The sequence below is a fragment of the Acomys russatus genome, chromosome 15 (assembly GCF_903995435.1).
Source record: "Acomys russatus chromosome 15, mAcoRus1.1, whole genome shotgun sequence".
Taxonomy (NCBI): domain Eukaryota; kingdom Metazoa; phylum Chordata; class Mammalia; order Rodentia; family Muridae; genus Acomys; species Acomys russatus.
In genome coordinates this window covers 63,731,844-63,750,284 of record NC_067151.1, presented here as the reverse complement: position 1 = coordinate 63,750,284, position 18,441 = coordinate 63,731,844, and the positions used below count along the sequence as shown (strand labels likewise).

Sequence of the window (18,441 nt, the reverse complement as noted above, 5' to 3'; positions counted from 1 at the left end):
CTAACATTATGCTGAGCAAGACTGTGAACCAAGAGTGACACAAATGTGCCCTGCGTATAGCCAACTGGCAAGGATAATGACAGCGGTGACGGTGGCAATGTCACCACATGCTGGATCTCGAGTACAACTGGGTGACCTGGTCACTAGCACAAGTTCATCCTCCAACAAAATCACACCTTTGTAGGTCCACAAGTGCAAAGCTCCTCCTAAAGTAATCACTCACTCCTAATGTCCTGCTGTCTTCAAAGATCTGGTCATCAAGCTGCCCTGATTTCTCTGTAGTCCACATGCAAAGGACAATACTGTGTGACAGACCCACAATTATCTCCTTCATTTAACCATTAAAGATTAACAGGTCAACTAGAACTTTGGCTTCTAGGGCTCCTCAATTTTCTGAATTACTCAGAGACTTTTCAGCCTAGAACCCCAAGACCGAAGGACCAACAAAACGAACTTCTAACTCAGAACCTTTGGGGTCAAATCTCTAGACATACTCTCCACATACACTTGCGTATCTTCAACTCACTATGAGTAACCATCAAGCAAGAAGTAAAACAGGCTGCCAACAATTTTGTTAGGAATCTTAAGACTAGAACTATCCAGGCTTTCAGACACGAAATTTACAGTCAATGCTAGAGGAAACTTTAGATCAACTACCTTGATTCACTCATTGGTTCAAATGAGAAAAGTAAGACAGCACAGCACAGTGTAACATTGAGTTTTTGTACCACTAACCTAGAATGTATGCTCCTAGGTCACAATCAGACGTTTGTTTATAGTGTCTACCTAAAACAATATATAGCAACTACATAGTTCTCAGAAACTAGCTACTGACACTGATGTTGATTAGAATTCCATCATGAAAGACATCAGAGTTGCTTTTGTTAAAAAAAAAAAAAAAGTTGAGAGCCTTGGATCCAGGAAAATCTGGCTGCCCAGGCTACTAGCCAAGGCTCAGTTACTTTTAAAAGTGTAACCTTAACAATCTCTTCATGTGTCCCCCACTCTTCACTCCTGTCCAAAAACTTTGGACAGCAGTGCCATGGAGGGTGGTGAGGAGACACATGGAGAACACTGTGCACATAGGGTATGGCACATAGTTTAAACTCAGTGAATGGCCGATGTTACCATTGGCAACAGTAATACTGAATGACACAGAGAAAAAATAGCAGCTAAGGACAGAAATGGCAAGATTAATCAGAATGTTTCGCCGACACAAACAACAGAGAACACAGACCCACCAGAGACAAAGGCCCTGACCACAGTCCACAGCCCTAGTTGACACCTGACATTTTGCCACATTCTTTTGCCTCTTTTTCATGGCAGCTCTGACCTGCATTCATAGTGTGCCGAGCGAGCGGGGTCTAGAGCCACTCTGACCTATCAGGTGATCACCCTCTAATGTAAATGAATTGTCAATCTTTACTTGGACCATGTGGAGCTTTAATCAACACCAAGTCTTTTCCAGTAACTTTACCAAACAGATTCTCGTTAGTCGTCACAACAGCCTCAAGTCATCAGGCAAACAAATCCACTGTAGACATAAAGAGAAGATTCAGAAAACTGAGAGATGCAGCGCCAGCAGGCGAGACACTGACCCAGGCGCACACCCCAGGGTTCCTGAAACCAAACCCATCACCAAAGTCTCTCCATAAGGCAGGGATCATTTCCAGGAATGAGCTGGAAACAGAATGGAAGAGTCTGGGGTACTCCAGGCTACGTCAGAAGCTCCTAGGACACACTGCCTATGGACGCCTCTGCCCTTGTCCAAGGAGGATGCTCAGAGGCAGCTCCTGAGGCATGAGCAATCTGCTCCTGGTGGAGAGGCGGGTCTTGTGCACCAGGAGAAGGGAGCCTGCTCTGCACCCCTCCGCCACACTGCACTTCCCAGGAGGCCTCTGAACCCTCTCCACGGAAGACAGGAGAGGAAAGCACAGGAAACAGGCCTCCACTGCGGTTGCCTCAAGACCTGTGGACCACCACACCTGCTGTATATTTAATAGGCTTCTCCAGCTCAACTCACTATTTTCACTTGCTGAAATTACTTTAAAAGACATTCCCGTGGTGCGAATTTCCTTTAAGCAATAATATGTATAAAAATCATAGACGTGGAATACTTGTCTTAACATTCATCAAAGGAGACATGCAAGTATTAAAATAAGGAGGGCTTGTGATTCACTCGCAGTAAGCACTGTCCAGTTCGTGCAACTTCTCAGCATTCCATGAGGAGGGAAAAAAGGCGCTAATTAGTGTGGGGCGCAATCAAGTGCCAAGAATAATTTAATCCAGATCCTGACATCACATTCGTGTTGAAAACGAAAGAACAATACTTCAGGAACCAGTGATGACAAATACTTTAAAACTTGTAAAACGATACCATCTCACTTCACGTCTTTGGGAGTCAGCTGCTCTTACGGCCTTTGGCGGTTGCTGGAATGAAACCACAGAAGGCTAAGGAAATAACAGCTTGCCTTAGGAAAGGTTACTATTTTCTCTAGACTAAAATCAGCTTTGTCACAAATCTGAGTAAGATTCGTCTTCTGTCCTTCCTACCTTCCTCTTCTCTTTCCTTCTTCTCTTTATTTCTTTCTTATTTTGTTATATACCAACCATGCGTCCACAGACTCTGGACTTATTAAAAGCTGCAACTTCATCCTGCTTTCCAGGAGCAGGCATGTTGGGAAAGTCAAAAAATGGAAGAAAACTTAATATTGTCTCATCAAGCCCACACACCTGATGTCCAGGTCAGGATGCTAACCATTTAGAAGTGGTCAGTCACCCATGTTTTTTTCCTACCAGGGTTCATTGCAGCCATTTCAGGCATTGTGCTAGATACTTGAGATGTGAAATGGTGAACAAGTCCTCACTCAGCTTCCCAGGGGGCCTTGGTCTAATGACAAAGAGGATTACTGGGCTGCAAGAGGAGGTACTGCCTCAGTGTAACTGCATGTGGTAGGAGCTTTTGTGGGTAAGAGTATTGGAAGGTAAGTAGAAATTATACCCGTGAGAGGAGGAAAGCTATTTTGTAGGTAGAGAGAAAAGCACAGCAAATGAGGAAGGCATTAGGGGCCTACATGGGATGGGCGTGGACCCTCAGCATGTATGTAACACATGTGCAGAGTGCGTCTTCACGTGGGACTCCCGACAGCGGCAGCAGGAGCTGTATCTGACTCTGTTCCCTCTCTTTGGATCCCCTTCCCCTAAATGGGCCGCCTCGCCTAGCAACAACAGAAGAAGATGCTCTTGGTCCTACTACAACTTGAGACGTCAAGGTGCATTGGTATCTATGGGAAGCTCCCTTTTTCTGAGCCTTCCCCTCCCCCGGCCCCCGCCAGAGAAAGGGAAGACAAGAGGATGGCAGGGAGAGGAGGAAATGAGGGAGGGGAAGCTGCAATCAGGATGTATAATTAATTAATTAATTTTTTTTTAAAAAACTGACTCAGCAGGAAAGGCAGAGTTGTGTTTGGACAGTGAGGGTTGGGCATAGATCCAGACTTGATTATGAAAGGCAGATACTGAAGAATCCTAATAGAAAAAAAATAGTAATAATTTAGGCAAACCTACTGCTTTGATAGAGGCAGAGACAGTTAAGTTCTACAACAGCACTGCTGGCAGCAACAGCTGCTGACGAGTGAGACTCCGAAGCACCTGGACCAGGGAAAGGGAACTAGTTCTTGAGAAAGAGTGGGATGAGAGGAAAAATGCTGGCACATACATGACACATGTATCACACAGTGACATATGTATGCATCTCACACAAACATGTCTATGCAAATCTCAAACACAACCATGTGGGGGGATACACAGATCCGTTTATATTTGCCACATGCATAGATACGCTCACCCATATATGAATACCTACATGTTTATGTATCGTTTGTGTACACAGACATATAGGTATACATTTGCACACAGAAGCAGTGTTAAAGCCAGACTCAAGCCTGAAGAATCAGTTTTCCATTCTCCAGTCCTGGCAAAAATGACATCTGTTCTAGGAAGATCTCTTCCCTCCTCAGCGTTCCCCAAGGCTCAGCATTTCTCTATCAAACACTCTAACCCGTTTCTTTTCCAAATGTACCTGTAGATTGTCTTCTCTTGTCCATCATTGTGTCCTATTACTCACACGTCAAAAAAGGTGGCTTCTAACCCCATGTTCTCAGGGGAGTCCTGACCCAGGAGCTTGTACAGAAAAGATGGTATTTAAGGAAACAAGGTAGAATCAGCATACAGAGAGAAATCGATTATTCTGAGGCAAAATAGAGGCTGGGACACTGGGGCACAAGGTTATGGCCAAGGAAGTTGGGGCAGCCAAGAGGAAAAGCTTTGAGAGGAGAGAGGGCACCCTACACATGACAAGTCTTCCTCAGTGGCCTTATAGCTGTACACTGTGTATACAAGGGAAGGCAAGCTCTCAAGCCACAGTAGAGCAGGGTGGCAACCAAGACCCAAACAAGCTCAACAGAACTTCCAAGGGGCAGACACTGCAAGGCAGCTGAAGGTCTAAGTGTTAGGACGGGGATCGAGTAATAGAATGGAAAAATAAAACTAATGGCTACAGAGACGACAGAGTGGCATTGGGATATTTGCCTAGCCGTGTCGCAGGAAAGGTTTGCTCCCAAAGTTGAAGGTTATACGAAAAGGAGCTATAACTTAAGAGAGATGCTGACTGCATTTGGGTACTAGAATTCTAGGTAACTGCTTTGCTGTGCTTTGAAGCCGTGTTTGTTGCCGCTGTTAATGGGCTTTGGTTTGCTTGCTCATTTGTGGTCCAGCATAGTAAGTTACTAGTGGCCGAGTTGCCATCACCAGAGGACTCATTCACACCCCCGGAGCACATGCACACACAAGTTAATCTTTTCTCTTGGTCCAAAGCAGCAGGAAGATGGAAGCAATGCAGACCATCTGCATACCTCTTTTAATCCCACACAACTATGCACACCTTGCCAATCACACTCCTAACACAGGGTCACCTTTAATCACCCATCATTCCTGCTATGCCTTCCCAGCTCCCCAACTCTCAACCTCAAGTGTTTTCAGGGAGGCAAAGTTACCAAATTTCTTAAAATTCCTTATCTGAGCTTAAGGGTGGCTGGCACATAGGCAGGGCTGAAGTTCCCATGCTTTCTTCTCAGAAGTTTGTAGCTCTCGCCATCACACCTAGTTTCTTCATCACTTCTGCAGCTTCCCACGCCTCCCCTTCTGTTTGTCTGTCTATAGAGGGGTGCTATAGAAAGACAAGGCCAGAGGGACTAGGTCATAAATTAGTTTGACTGACGTTATGGATGACAAAATTGAAGTCTGGAGGCTAGTATCTTGTTGAATTTAGAAACTATATCACCAAGTTTAGGGCACACAGAGAGAGAGAGAGAGAGAGAGAGAGAGAGAGAGAGAGAGAGAGAGAGAGAGAGAGACAGACAGACAGACAGACAGAGACAGAGACAGAGTGAGTGTCCCAAGACCTCAGCGAGGACAGATAATGTTGACATCCTTCAGGCCAGGCCTAAGACAAATAGAGTTCCTGGCTGTACCTCAGGCCTAATCCAAAAAGCTGACAGGACACTGACTGTAAGTAGGCAGGATCTGATTCAGGCAATATTCTGGAAAAAAAAAAAAAAACAGGAAACAGGAGAAATTAGGTTCTTTGGATTAGATAGAAGGTTGTAGATAAAAAGAGAAAATTGATTGAAGTGGTTAATTTATTTAAGCTGGCATAATGGAAAAATAAATCAGATTTTATTTCCTGGGGCCATAAAACTAAATTCTCATCATCTCTTTAGTTATGAAAAAGATGTTTACCAAGTATTTACTCTGAGATCCAGATCTGAGTTGGATGAGACTGTGGAGATTTAGGCAACTGCGTCTCAATTGAATAACATGGAGCCCAGGAAGGTTCTGACTCCACAGCCCAAAGCACTGGGACTTTCCTTACTAGAGATCCACCAACAGGCTTATAAACAGCGGGAAAGTTTGCCCCAAGGTCATCCACCTGAGTTCCACAGGTTCACCTACTGAAATAAAGACTACGACTTGAAGAATGCTCAAAAATGTAGAATAAATTAGCAAGTCTGAAAACAGCGTTTATTGGTTAAGACAAGAGACTGGATCCACACTCCAGCTGCGAACACTTAATAAGTTCTGGAAATAGAGAAGTGACAGCCAACGCCCACTGCAACAACAGAGGCCTCTTAAAAGCAGCACCTGATCATTCCGGAGGGTGACGGGGAAGGAACAAGAGTCTGAGGCTAGCCTGGGCTATCAGGAGAGAGCTTGTCTCGAGGAAAATCAAATCAAGATGTGCCTTACTTTCCAGCGACCTTGAGTGAAGGAGAAATATGAGGGTATAGGATCACCCCAGACAGCATGATGCTAAAAGGCACGGATTAAAACTTTTGGGACAAACAGGATAAAGTCTGCGGGTTTAAAATGTTTGTTGTTTTGTTTTTTGTTTTTGTTTTTTGGGGTTTTTTTTTTTTTTAAGATTTATTTACCATTATGTATACAGTCTGCTTGCACCCCTGCAGGCCAGAAGAGGGCATCAGATCACATTACAGATGGTTGTCAGCCACCATGTGGTTGCTGGGAATTGAACTCAGCACCTCTGGAACAACAGTCAGTGCTCCTAACCACTGAGCCATCTCTCCAGCCCCCTGTTCTATTCTTTCTGTCCTATTGATTTCCAGATACATGGATAAGCCACCCAAGGGAATAAAGGCATGGGCTAGTTAAAGACCGAACACTCCTGAGCCACTAACAGCTATCCTGCACCCGAGGAGCCTCCGGCTATGTTCCGTACCTCAGAACCAAGCTAGACCAGAGCACCGATGCCACTCATCGCTCCTCCCTTCTTGTAAAGTTTATATATGAGCTCAAGATGTGGGCCGGCACCCTCAGGCTACACAACAGCTGCCTTCTTGTAAAAAGCTGGGCTTTGCCATTATGGGATGTTCTTCCAGGGCGGAAATTAGCACGTCCAGGCTAGCAGCTCCCTTCAGATTGTCAGAATGAGCTATGAAACTTGTGCTGTCATTTTAACTATATCTTCCCATACTGCCAGCTCCAAGAAGAACAGGGGGAAACAAACAAACAAAATGTTTAGTGGGAAAGGTGTCGAGTGGTACACCAGGAATCTAGCTCCGGCCTTGCTGTGTGGTCTGGACGAACAGTTTAGCTACAAAGAGTCCAGGACAGCCAGGGCTCTATTACCCAGACAAACAAACAACAAACCAAAGGATGACTTAGCCTGTCTCTGCTTTGGGATCTCCACCTCGCTCTGTAACTGCGGGATGACTGAGAGACAGATAGCTTCCTGCACCCTGAATGGCTAACACTGTCCCAGAAAAGCTGGAAGCGTTCATGAATGCATCCTCTGTTCCCGGCCTCCCAGAGATAGTTATTGAAAAGACTGAAAGTGAGTTCCTTTTTACACTCATCCATTCACTATGGTGGGGTGTGTGTGTGTGTGTGTGTGTGTGTGTGTGTGTGTGTGTGTGTGTGTGTGTGTGTGGCCTCACCTCCATCAGTTTGTGAACTCAGCAAGATACTTCAATTTTGTCCCCAGGCTTCAGCTTTGTCATCTGTAAATCCTAACTCACTTGCGACACAATCCCTTTGGTCCCTTCTTTCTATGGCAACCCTCTCTGGACAGAAAGAAGAGAATCATGGGAAGGGGCGGACGTGATAAAGCAACTAGACGAGACGAGAGCAGCAAGCACACATGCAGAAGTCGGAGGAATGGACTTAGATTGCTCAGCAGCTAACACCTTTACCTGCGGAGCCATCCCACAAGATCTGATACTCTCCTTGACACTTTAAAAAGCCGTGGGAATTTGAGCAAATCCAATACCTTCAGAGATACATCATCTTAAAAAAAAAAACACATATGACTGAGAGCAGGGGACTGCTGAGGAAAATCAAATCATGCTCTATTCACAAGCACAACTGGAAGAGACTTGGGGAAGGAAGAGCCTGGAATCTGTTTGAGAAGGCTGCAGTCTCTGACAAGGGCCCTGATTCTTAGGGCTCAAGATGGAGGCAAGCTTATATTGCTTGATTTTGGGGAGCTTCAGCCTGTTGTAAGCTTGCAGTAGCAGCAATAGACAAGCCTATAATATATTCCCAGGAGCAGCATCCAGGCCCCGCTGAGCAGTGTGGTTAGATGCACTACACTGCTTGCTCTCTTGCATCCTTCAGCTCTCGGGGACTTTTAAATGATTTAGCATACTCCTCACTCCTGGCAAAATAATGACCTCCACCGGCCAAGCTGAGCCCATATCCTGATAGACAGGACACAGGAAACTCAAGATGCAGAGGAAACAGGAAACTCAAGATGCAGAGGAAGAGCCGTCCTCCAGGACAGCTGTAACTCAAAAGACAGGCCAGCCCAACAGATGTGTGTGAGCACACTATGGTAACTCGCAATAAGTGTAGTGCTAATGACTGCATCACGTAGTGCACAGTAACTGCAGTTCCTTGAGGCTTCAGTAAGGGAAAGTGATGAGGTGTGTGGGATGGGTTGAAGGAAGCTTCCAAGTCACCACAGAGGCCGTCCATCAGACCTCAAGTCACCACAGAGGCCATCCATCAGACCTCAAGTCACCACAGAGGCCGTCCATCAGACCTCAAGTCACCACAGAGGCCGTCCATCAGACCTCAAGCCACCACAGAGGCCGTCCATCAGACCTCAAGCCACCACAGAGGCCGTCCATCAGACCTCAAGTCACCACAGAGGCCGTCCATCAGACCTCAAGCCACCACAGAGGCCGTCCATCAGACCTCAAGCCACCACAGAGGCCGTCCATCAGACCTCAAGCCACCACAGAGGCCGTCCATCAGACCTCAAGCCACCACAGAGGCCGTCCATCAGACCTCAAGCCACCACAGAGGCCGTCCATCAGACCTCAAGCCACCACAGAGGCCGTCCATCAGACCTCAAGCCACCACAGAGGCCGTCCATCAGACCTCAAGCCACCACAGAGGCCGTCCATCAGACCTCAAGCCACCACAGAGGCCGTCCATCAGACCTCAAGTCATCACAGAGGCCGTCCATCAGACCTCAAGCCACCACAGAGGCCGTCCATCAGACCTCAAGCCACCACAGAGGCCGTCCATCAGACCTCAAGTCACCACAGAGGCCGTCCATCAGACCTCAAGTCACCACAGAGGCCGTCCATCAGACCTCAAAGCCACTCTCTCCACAGAACACTCAGAGACAACCACCTCTTCACACTACCAGCCAGGAAATCAGAAGAGGGCAAAGAAACCGTAGCCTCAAGAGCGTGCCTGGACCTATTCCTTAACCATGGAAAGACAAGAAGCCTCCAAGCCTCTGCTCCGGTGATGCTAAGCTCCCAAGCTCCCGCTCTGCACACATCTCATTCTTCACCAACCGCTTGTTGTGGTTTGGACTTCAGTCAAAGAAGCAGGCAGAGCTCAGTCATGAGGACACAGCTGTGTAACTCTAGATGCCTGAAAGCAGTGGGAAGAAAGCGTGTAGTAGGCCGAAGCTCCCCAAGATCAAGCAATATAATCTTCCCTTCGTCCTGAGCCCTAAGAATCAGGGCCCTTGTCAGAGACCGCAGCCTTCTCAAACAGAGTCCTTGTTCTTCCTTCCCAAGGTCTCTCCCAGCAGTGCTTGTGAGAAAAAAACATGATTTTTTGCGTCACTGTGCCCATCCTTGCACTGTCTTTTCTCGCTCCCTCTCCCCTGCTAGGAAGAAGTTGCCTGCAGAAGTTGGGAGCTCCTGCAGAGATAAATTAAACCTGGAACCAAGGGGTCTTGAACACTTGTGATTTATGACCCAGAGGCTGAGATTCCTCCAGAGATCTTAATCTGGGATTTTAATTGAAATCCTTCACGGCTGGAACTCAAATGTCTCGCTCCTAATTGTCTGAACGTCTCAGGAGTGCTCAATTCCAGTTATGAACTCAGAATCATTTATTTAAGGCTCTATCCCCTTCTACAAATAAAAAGTAGAGATAGGGTTGGGGACCGTGCTCTAATCTGTCATGTTGCACAAGTCAGAGGTGCTAGCAAGCATACATTTCATGGTTAGGTGTCCAAAGACTATAAATCTTAAAAATTTGGTAGGCCAAGTCTTACAAAACCCCAAATATGCATGTGTCGTAAGTTTACAAAAGCCTATTATTTCCCAACTAATGTGATACAACGTGGTAATCAGCTTTTTATACAGGTATCTCATAGGAACACTCTTGGTTCAGGGGATTACACAACAGGCGTCTAGAACATCCACTCCTGCAAGGATAGCTGTGAGCTGCGAACCAGAGATCTGGTACAGAGTTCCGCAAAGCCCTGGTGACAGAGCAGATACACTACTTGGAGGTTTCTTGTTTGTTTGTTCTTTTCAATTAAATGATATACAAGGTGTCATGAGGAATCGCAGAGTCAGAGTCTCAAATTTTACCTCATAGACAAGAGTAGAATAGTGGCTAGAAAGGGAAGGAAAAATGACACTGGGAACCAAAATATAGTTAGTAAGAAGAATAAATCCCTGTGTTCTTTGTCACTGCTAGGGGACTACCATTTACAAATTATCTCACTCATGAATGTAAGTTTACGGACTAGAACATGGCAGACATAACTGGAACCAGCAGGTTATTGAGCGGTGATGGGAAATTAGGAAAGGATGTGGAGAGGTCTGAAAGAAATTGGAGGGGGAAAGGAGCTTGGTATGACCAAAATATATTGAATATATGCATTAAATTCTCAGAGAATACATTTTAAAATAAATTAATTAATAAGAACATAAATTATTATGTTTCTTTTTTAAACATATATATTTATATTATTATACATGAATAAAATTACATACAGCAGGAGGAACCACGAGACAATCAGGAATTATATAAATGTTACATTCATAATGATTTGGCTATTTGTATTTGGCAAACTTTGAAGTAAACATCTTTTCTACCTTTTTGGGTCTAAATTTCTGAATGAAAATCAGTATCTATCATATCTCCTTTCTATTAATTTAAAACATCTCTCTTGATCTAAAAAACATCTTAACCCCTAACCAACTAAGCTTAATTGTAAGACTAAACTATTTGGTCTTCAACCTTATCAGAAACTTAAAAAGAATGAAACTTAATTACCTGAGTGAACCGGAAGTGCAGGTTAGCAGCTTCCAAAAAATGAAGAAACGACTGAGCCAATTTACTGCCTCAACAGTCACCCAACACTCTCTATAACGTTGGAGCATCATCTTCAGCCTTCTAGCCCAATATATCTGACAGACATATTTGTGAGGCAGGAACTATTGAGGACTTGTCTTGGCAGAGTTCTGCCATCAACTCTGCCTGCCAGTAAGATTTTTTGAGGCAGTCTTATTGTGTATCTCTGGCTGGCCTGGAACTTACCATGCAAATCAGTTTGGTCTCAAACTCACAGGCATACCTCTGCCTCTGCTTCGGCTATTTTGGGATTAAGGGCATGCTCCACTACACTCAGATTAATAAATAAATTTTTAAGAAGAGAGTATCGGGACATGAGTAGATTTTTAAAAATTATTCCTTTGGTCTAGTTTTATTCAGTTACCATTAGAAACAATCTTATTTGGAGAAATTATTGATTGTGGTATATCAAGTATGGAGCCCATTATAGTCCAATCCAATCTGTGTCCACTAAGGTCTGTGACACTGACAACAGAAGGTGTTAGGATGACTGCCTCAACAGTGACACCACTCGACACGTGGCTGGTCCTAATTAAGATGTGCTGTCAGCATAAAATGCATTGGTTTCTAAGACTAAGTGTGGAAAAAATGCAAAATGTCTCAGTAATATTTTTGTATTGTTAATATTTTAATAGAGTGGAGTAAATAAAGCAAAACACCAAAACTAAAAAAAAAAAAATCGTCCCACTGGACCACACACAAAAAGAAGATGTGAAAACAGGAGGCAAAGTTTAAAATGAGACCCAGTGGAAGAAGAAAGGAGAGGAGAGGAGAGGGGAATGAATGTGCAAATGACTAAAATTCATTGTGAATCCATAAAAAACGTATCAATCAAGTGTCAATTAAAACTAAATTCATTGTGAGCTACACACTATAACTCATTAAAATATACCAATCGGGTATCAAACTAAACTTAATTTTTAGGCATTTTGAATTGCTAGCTATTTTGGAGTTGGGTGCACTTGAGCCTTGCCAAGATTTAGAAGCCCATATAGAAATATTTTGACCCTCAAACCTCTGGGACTGTAGAAAAGACTGAAACTACACACCTCTAGCTCTCACCCTGTACAAAGCCAGCTCAAAATCGAACTAAACCCTGGAACAGTTTTGAAACAACTGAGGGGAAACATTTCAAGATGGAACACAATGTAACTCTCTGACAAAGACTCCAGAAAAAAGAAAATTAACAAATGTGATTGCAAGATATAATTATAGGAAAAGAAATTTACAAATGTGACTGCAAGAAGTTAAAAGGTTTTACAGTACAGAGGGAACAGTGTCAGCTTGCAGAATGGGGAAGGGGAGAGACTTCACCAGTTACTAACCCAAGGAGCAGCTAAGATGTGGAATATGTGAAGAATTTTACGATGTGACCATAAAAAAAAGGACAGATAATGTAATAAGCAAATGGGAAAATGAACAAAACAGATACTTTTAAACAATCAAAGGTTCAACATTTTGGCCACTGTGGCAAGCTAAAGCTGCATGGAGATTGCATGTCACTCCAGTCAGAATGATATTTAACAAGAAGAAAAGACATAAACAAAATGGTAAGAATTTGAAGGGCGTTGAGAAAACTAATAATGCTAACAAGAATGTAAATAAGTCCAGCCAATGCAGAAATCAATGTGGAGACTCCTCAGAATACAGAAAGTACAACTTGCATATGACTCAGCTACAGCACTTGTGGGTATACACCCAACAGAATCAAGTTGACCCACTCCAGTGTTGCCTGTATACCTATGTTTATTGCTTCACACAGCAAAGTTATAGAACCTGCACAGGTGTTGGTTTGATAAGAAAATATGTAATTTTATTCAGCCATAAAGGAGAATAAAATGTATCAGTTTCAGGAACATGGAAACAAGAGATCATTGTGTTAATCAAAATAAACTCATCTCACAGAGATAAATATCTTATGTCTCTGACATCTGGAATCTGTGGAAGTAAAAAAAAAAGGACATGAAAGTAAACTGGGGTCTATAAGGGATATGAAATAAAAAGGATGGGAAAGAGGCAAGAAAGGATGGTAGTGGGAGCTAATATGATCAAATTAAATTATATGTATGTATAGAAATATAATAAAACTGCTAACCTTGTATAAATACATAGTTCATTTTTAATAAAATTAAAACAGTAATTATGCAGCTACGAAATTTTCATTCTAACACATAAAAATATAAAAGCACCTTTCAGCTCGGATCATCATCACTTTTTATAATAAATAATACTTAAACACAAAAGTGGAAGGGTGTGAGTTTTGAATTACAGACTTCTGTTCCCCAAAAAATGCCCCACTGATGTCATGCTAACTTGGACTTTCCTACAGACTGGTAAGCACATGGCAATGGGCCAAAGTGGTCCACAGATCAGTGCTAGGTGTTCCCACGTAGCCTGACTAAACAAAATGCCTCCTTTTCATACCTATGGAAATCTCAAGAGTCAAAAGAAGGTGCTGTTTTCCTTTAAAGCCACCATGGTGGCCTCAGCTTCAAGCTGAGAAAGCTGCCCTCTCCACCAGATCCTGGCTGTACTATCCTCCAAGCACAGGAACACCCAGCATCCTCCTCGGCTCACCTGAGTTCACACTGTCCAAAGTGAAACGAGTGCCACAAGTTTCTGAAAGCTGAAGTCTAATCGGGATGGTTTAGGTTCATTAGTGCTCCCCCATAATTAAGTCAATTTCTGATTAGAATTGTTATTTCAACACAGCTGGGTGGAACATGGTTCAACTGTGGTATCTTAATAGCAGCAACTGGGTTCCAGTGACGAAAGGGGGGAGGGGGAACACCGTGTTCTTCATACAGAGAGGGGCTGCTCTTGGCTCCAGGGTCATTGGGGCATTTTTGAGTTAATCTTACAGGAAAACAGTTCACCTGGCTTCACACTTCTTGCCAGAAGTGTCTAAGGGAAGGCTTATTTGGAATTAAGAACGTGCTGTCAGCATCACACAGTATACAACACATGCAAACTTCACAGCTCTTCCTTCTTCATGTTCCTGTGAGGTAAATATTAAGATCCTTGTTTGGTAGACAAAGTACATAAGGATCAGAAAGCTTGGCCACTCAACAGTCAACAGATACAGACTAACTCGTCTGTGGTGGAACCACCTGAACTACTGTGACATTACTGACAAACAGCAAACAAAGAAAAGACCTAAACCCAATTCAGTTCTGTGGTTGCCCCCTCAGAGGTCGAGTTCACCATGTGTCACCACAAGACATCGGAGACAAAGGGTCATGGTGGAAAGGACCCCATGGCCTGTCTTTCTAGTTCTCACCTGTGCAAGTAAAATCAACAGTCAGTGTTGATCAAAACACCTGCGATCACCAGGAACAACTCAAAGTGGCCCAGGGTCATGTTAAGTGACTGACAGCGTTGTCCATGGTATACCATCCAGGACTGGAACCTGGGGACTCATGATCCCTTAAGACCAGGTCATGTTAAGTGACAGCGTTGTCCATGGTATACCATCCAGGACTGGAACCTGGGGACTCATGATCCCTTAAGACCAATAAGCAGGGCAGAAAACACCCCTACAAAGCGTTCATGAAACCGAAGTAGAGGAATTGTGGCAAAAGAGAGGTGGATTGCCACGAGTATTTTCCGCTGTAATGAGATCAGAATCAAACAGCAGCATCCGAAAGCTCCAGCTCCATGTACTTAGGTGCCTTAGACAAGGTCTTAGATCTCTAGGCTTCCTTGAGCTGCTTCGTGAGGCTGGAACCGGATCCTCGAGTGTAGTCCTCTGGCTGTGGCACGCGGCCCATATCAGAAGTCTTGAAAACAATTTCTGCCATCCGCTCTGCTGGCCATCTCTAATGACCAACCTGCTCACAGTTACATCAGAGAAGTGGCCAGTCATACACTAAACTGCCTATCCCAAGAATTTGAAATCTTCATGAATGGGTCAATCCTTCACCTGCAATCACACGGAGGCGGGGCCAAGAGTTACTAGTCACGTAACTGGGGCCAGACCAGGAGGTACCAGATCAATACATGAGTCAGAGCAGGTAGAGAGTATAAAAACCTTAGTAGCTCCAAGGTCTCTCACATCGGCATCATCTCCTTCCCTCACTCACCTACCTCCCCTGGTGCTTCTGGTAAGTGTGGGCTCTTCGGGCACTCTAGGCTCTCCATGCTGCCCTTACTCTGCTTGCAGAGAGGCTAAGGAACAGGGCCCTCTCTCTCTCCTCTTTGGAAGCTGCTGCATTCAACTGAGAAGGGATTTTAGGAAAGCCCCAGGAGAACGATAAAGTGGTAGCTGGACAGATGTTGCTGGTCTTCTGACCAGAATGTTTACTCTACCAAGATCGGACTATCGCCTACCCCCCTGGCTTCCCAGGGGCTGAGGGCTAGAACACAGAAGGACTCTGCAGTGGCTGCCCAAGCTAGCCTGCCATGGGCTGGACGAACCTTGTAAACCTGTCAAGAAAGAATAAAGCTACTGGGGGTTGGGGAGGATGGGGGGGGGGGATAAGTAATAGAACAGTGCTGATGGGGGGGGCGGTATCTGAGGAGCCACAAAACTCAAGCCCTGTTTTATAAGGGCAGATGCTTATGGCAGATAAATGACTTGTGAGATGCTGAGCTACAATTTCCTGCTAGCTGCAGCTCTCTACCAAACTTAGACTTTTGCATAGCCTCAAAAAAAAGCAAAAAAAAAAAAAAAAAAAAAAAAAAAAAAAATGCTGTCTTCTAGTCATTCCCTCTGTTTGCAGACTGAGCCACAGTAGAACTTCCTCGTCTAATTAATTGGCCCTTGGAAGGTACCCTCATTCAGAGGACAGAGCAAGAGGTTAAAACTAAGGACTTTCTGCAGTCCTACGGTCTGCTAATGTCCAAACAAATCTTTCTTTGTTGTGCTGGGAATGGGTAATGCCCAGATGGAGATGTATTGCAACTTTCTACTGATCTTAAAGAATCAGGGTTGGGGCTTGGGAGCATCCTAAGAGATGGAGTGTTCCTTAATGGAAGACAAGCAGTTGGGAATGTGGGGTGCTCTGCCTTCCAAATCGCACAGCATAAGTCAGGCAAAGCTGAGCAAGGAGGGAGGAACCACTAACGCGGCTGTCTAAGACAGATCCTGCCCCTGAACCAAGTCCAGACTCCTGGTCCATGGTCCTCAAGATGCTGAGAGTCAGAAGGATGTTGCCATGGATGTAGCTCCCTCCTTCGCAGCGTCTTCTTGCTGCTGGTCCAATGGTGCTCTTGTGCTTTTCTTTCAGGGTTCCCTTTCTCCTTAAACAAGATGTCTCACCAGAAAAAGCAGCCCACTCCCTGTCCTCCCGTGGGTTGTGGAAAGACCTCTGGTGGAGGAGGAGGAGGAGGAGGCGGCGGCGGCGGTGGCGGCGGCGGCGGCGGCGGCTGTGGCTACTATAGCGGGTGGGGGCGGTGGCTCCAGCTGCGGAGGTGGCTCCTCTGGCGGAGGCTCCAGCTGCGGAGGTGGAGGCGGTGGCTCCTACGGAGGCGGTTCCAGCTGCGGAGGCGGCGGCTCCGGTGGGGGCGTCAAGTACTCCGGTGGCGGCAGCGGAGGCTCCAGCTGCGGCGGCGGCTACTCCGGGGGCGGCGGTGGCTCCAGCTGCGGAGGCGGCTACTCCGGGGGTGGCAGCAGCGGCTCCAGCTGCGGCGGCGGCTACTCCGGCGGGGGCGGCGGCGGCGGCTCCAGCTGCGGAGGCGGAAGCAGTGGCTCCTACGGAGGCGGTTCCAGCTGCGGAGGCGGCGGCGGCTCCGGTGGGGGAGTCAAGTACTCCGGTGGCGGCGGCGGAGGCGGCTCCAGCTGCGGTGGCGGCTACTCCGGCGGGGGCGGCGGCTCCAGTTGCGGAGGCGGATCCGGAGGCGGTGGCTCCTACTGCGGAGGAGGCTCATCCGGAGGCAGCAGCTCCGGTAGCTGTGGCGGCGGTTCCGGAGGGGGCAAGTACTCCGGCGGCGGCGGCGGCGGCGGCGGCGGCTCCAGCTGTGGCGGCGGCTACTCCGGCGGCGGCGGCTCCAGCTGCGGCGGCGGCGGCTACTCCGGCGGCGGCGGCTCCAGCTGCGGCGGCGGCGGCGGCGGCTACTCCGGTGGTGGTGGCAGCAGCTGCGGAGGTGGCTCCTCCGGTGGCGGCGGCGGCGGCTCCTCGGGGTCGGCGCAACAGTACCAGTGCCAGAGTTACGGAGGCGGTTCTAGCGGCGGCGGTTACTCCGGGGGCGGGGGCTCCAGCTGCGGAGGTGGCTCCTCCGGCGGCGGCGGCTCCAGCTGCGGCGGCGGCTACTCCGGGGGCGGAGGCTCCAGCTGCGGAGGTGGCTCCTCTGGTGGCGGCTCCAGCTGCGGCGGCGGCAGCTATTCCGGTGGCGGCGGCGGCGGCAGCTGCGGTGGGGGCTCCTCTGGTGGCGGCGGGGGCTACTACTCGTCACAGCAGACCTCCCAGAGCTCCTGCGCCCCGCAGCAGAGCTACGGAGGGGGCTCTTCAGGCGGAGGTAGTAGTTGCGGAGGTGGCTCCTCCGGCGGCGGCTGCTACTCCAGCGGCGGCAGCAGCGGAGGCGGCGGTGGCTGCGGTGGAGGCTACTCCGGGGGCGGCGGTGGCTGTGGCGGCGGTTCTTCCGGGGGCGGCGGCTGCGGAGGCGGGCTACTCCGGAGGCGGAGGCGGCTCTAGCTGCGGCGGCGGCTCCTCCGGGGGCAGCTCCTCTGGGGGCGGCTCTGGAGGTGGCAAGGGTGTCCCTGTCTGCCACCAGACCCAGCAGAAGCAGGCACCTTCCTGGCCGTGCAAATAAGATCCCCGGGTTGCCACGGAGACAAAGGTGTTGGAGGTGTTCTCCGTGGGCGCCCATGGGCTTCGCTTTCTCATGAGATTGCCGGAGGTTTCCAAACCCTTCGCACTTTAAAACCCGCCCCCTAGGAGAAGCCATTGCGTCACTCAAGATGCATCTTGTTCTGCAGATTTTTTGACTTGGTTTCTGAATGACTACCTCCCCAAGTCCATTGCCTCCTCAGTCAATAAAATTGCAATTCATGAGAATCTCTGAGTCTCCAGTAGTCTTTGTGGCCTGTAAATCTACTCCATTCTACTCTTGTTCTTTTCGTACCGTTCTTCTGCCCACACTTAAATTCACTCAACAAGTACTGTCTCTAAAGGAGGAGGAGGGATGGAGGTGGATAGATGGAATGGCTGGAGGAGATGACCAAGGATGTGAACAGTCTGGTTTGTGGCTCAAAAATCACAAGACAGTCCCGAAACACAAAGCTCTTCCCTTGTACATCCATTCCACGTCCCT

General features: G+C 47.1%; 1 protein-coding gene across 1 annotated transcript; it reads left to right on the top strand.

Moving 5' to 3' along the window:
* The first annotated feature begins 15,211 nt into the window (after positions 1-15,211).
* On the top strand, positions 15,212-18,185 carry Loricrin (loricrin cornified envelope precursor protein). The gene is given in 4 exon segments (XM_051157624.1): positions 15,212-15,293; positions 16,419-16,541; positions 16,573-17,798; positions 17,800-18,185. Coding segments are annotated over 3 exon segments (1,467 nt in total). The 5' UTR covers positions 15,212-15,293; positions 16,419-16,441; the 3' UTR covers positions 17,941-18,185.
* The last annotated feature ends 256 nt before the right edge of the window (positions 18,186-18,441 follow it).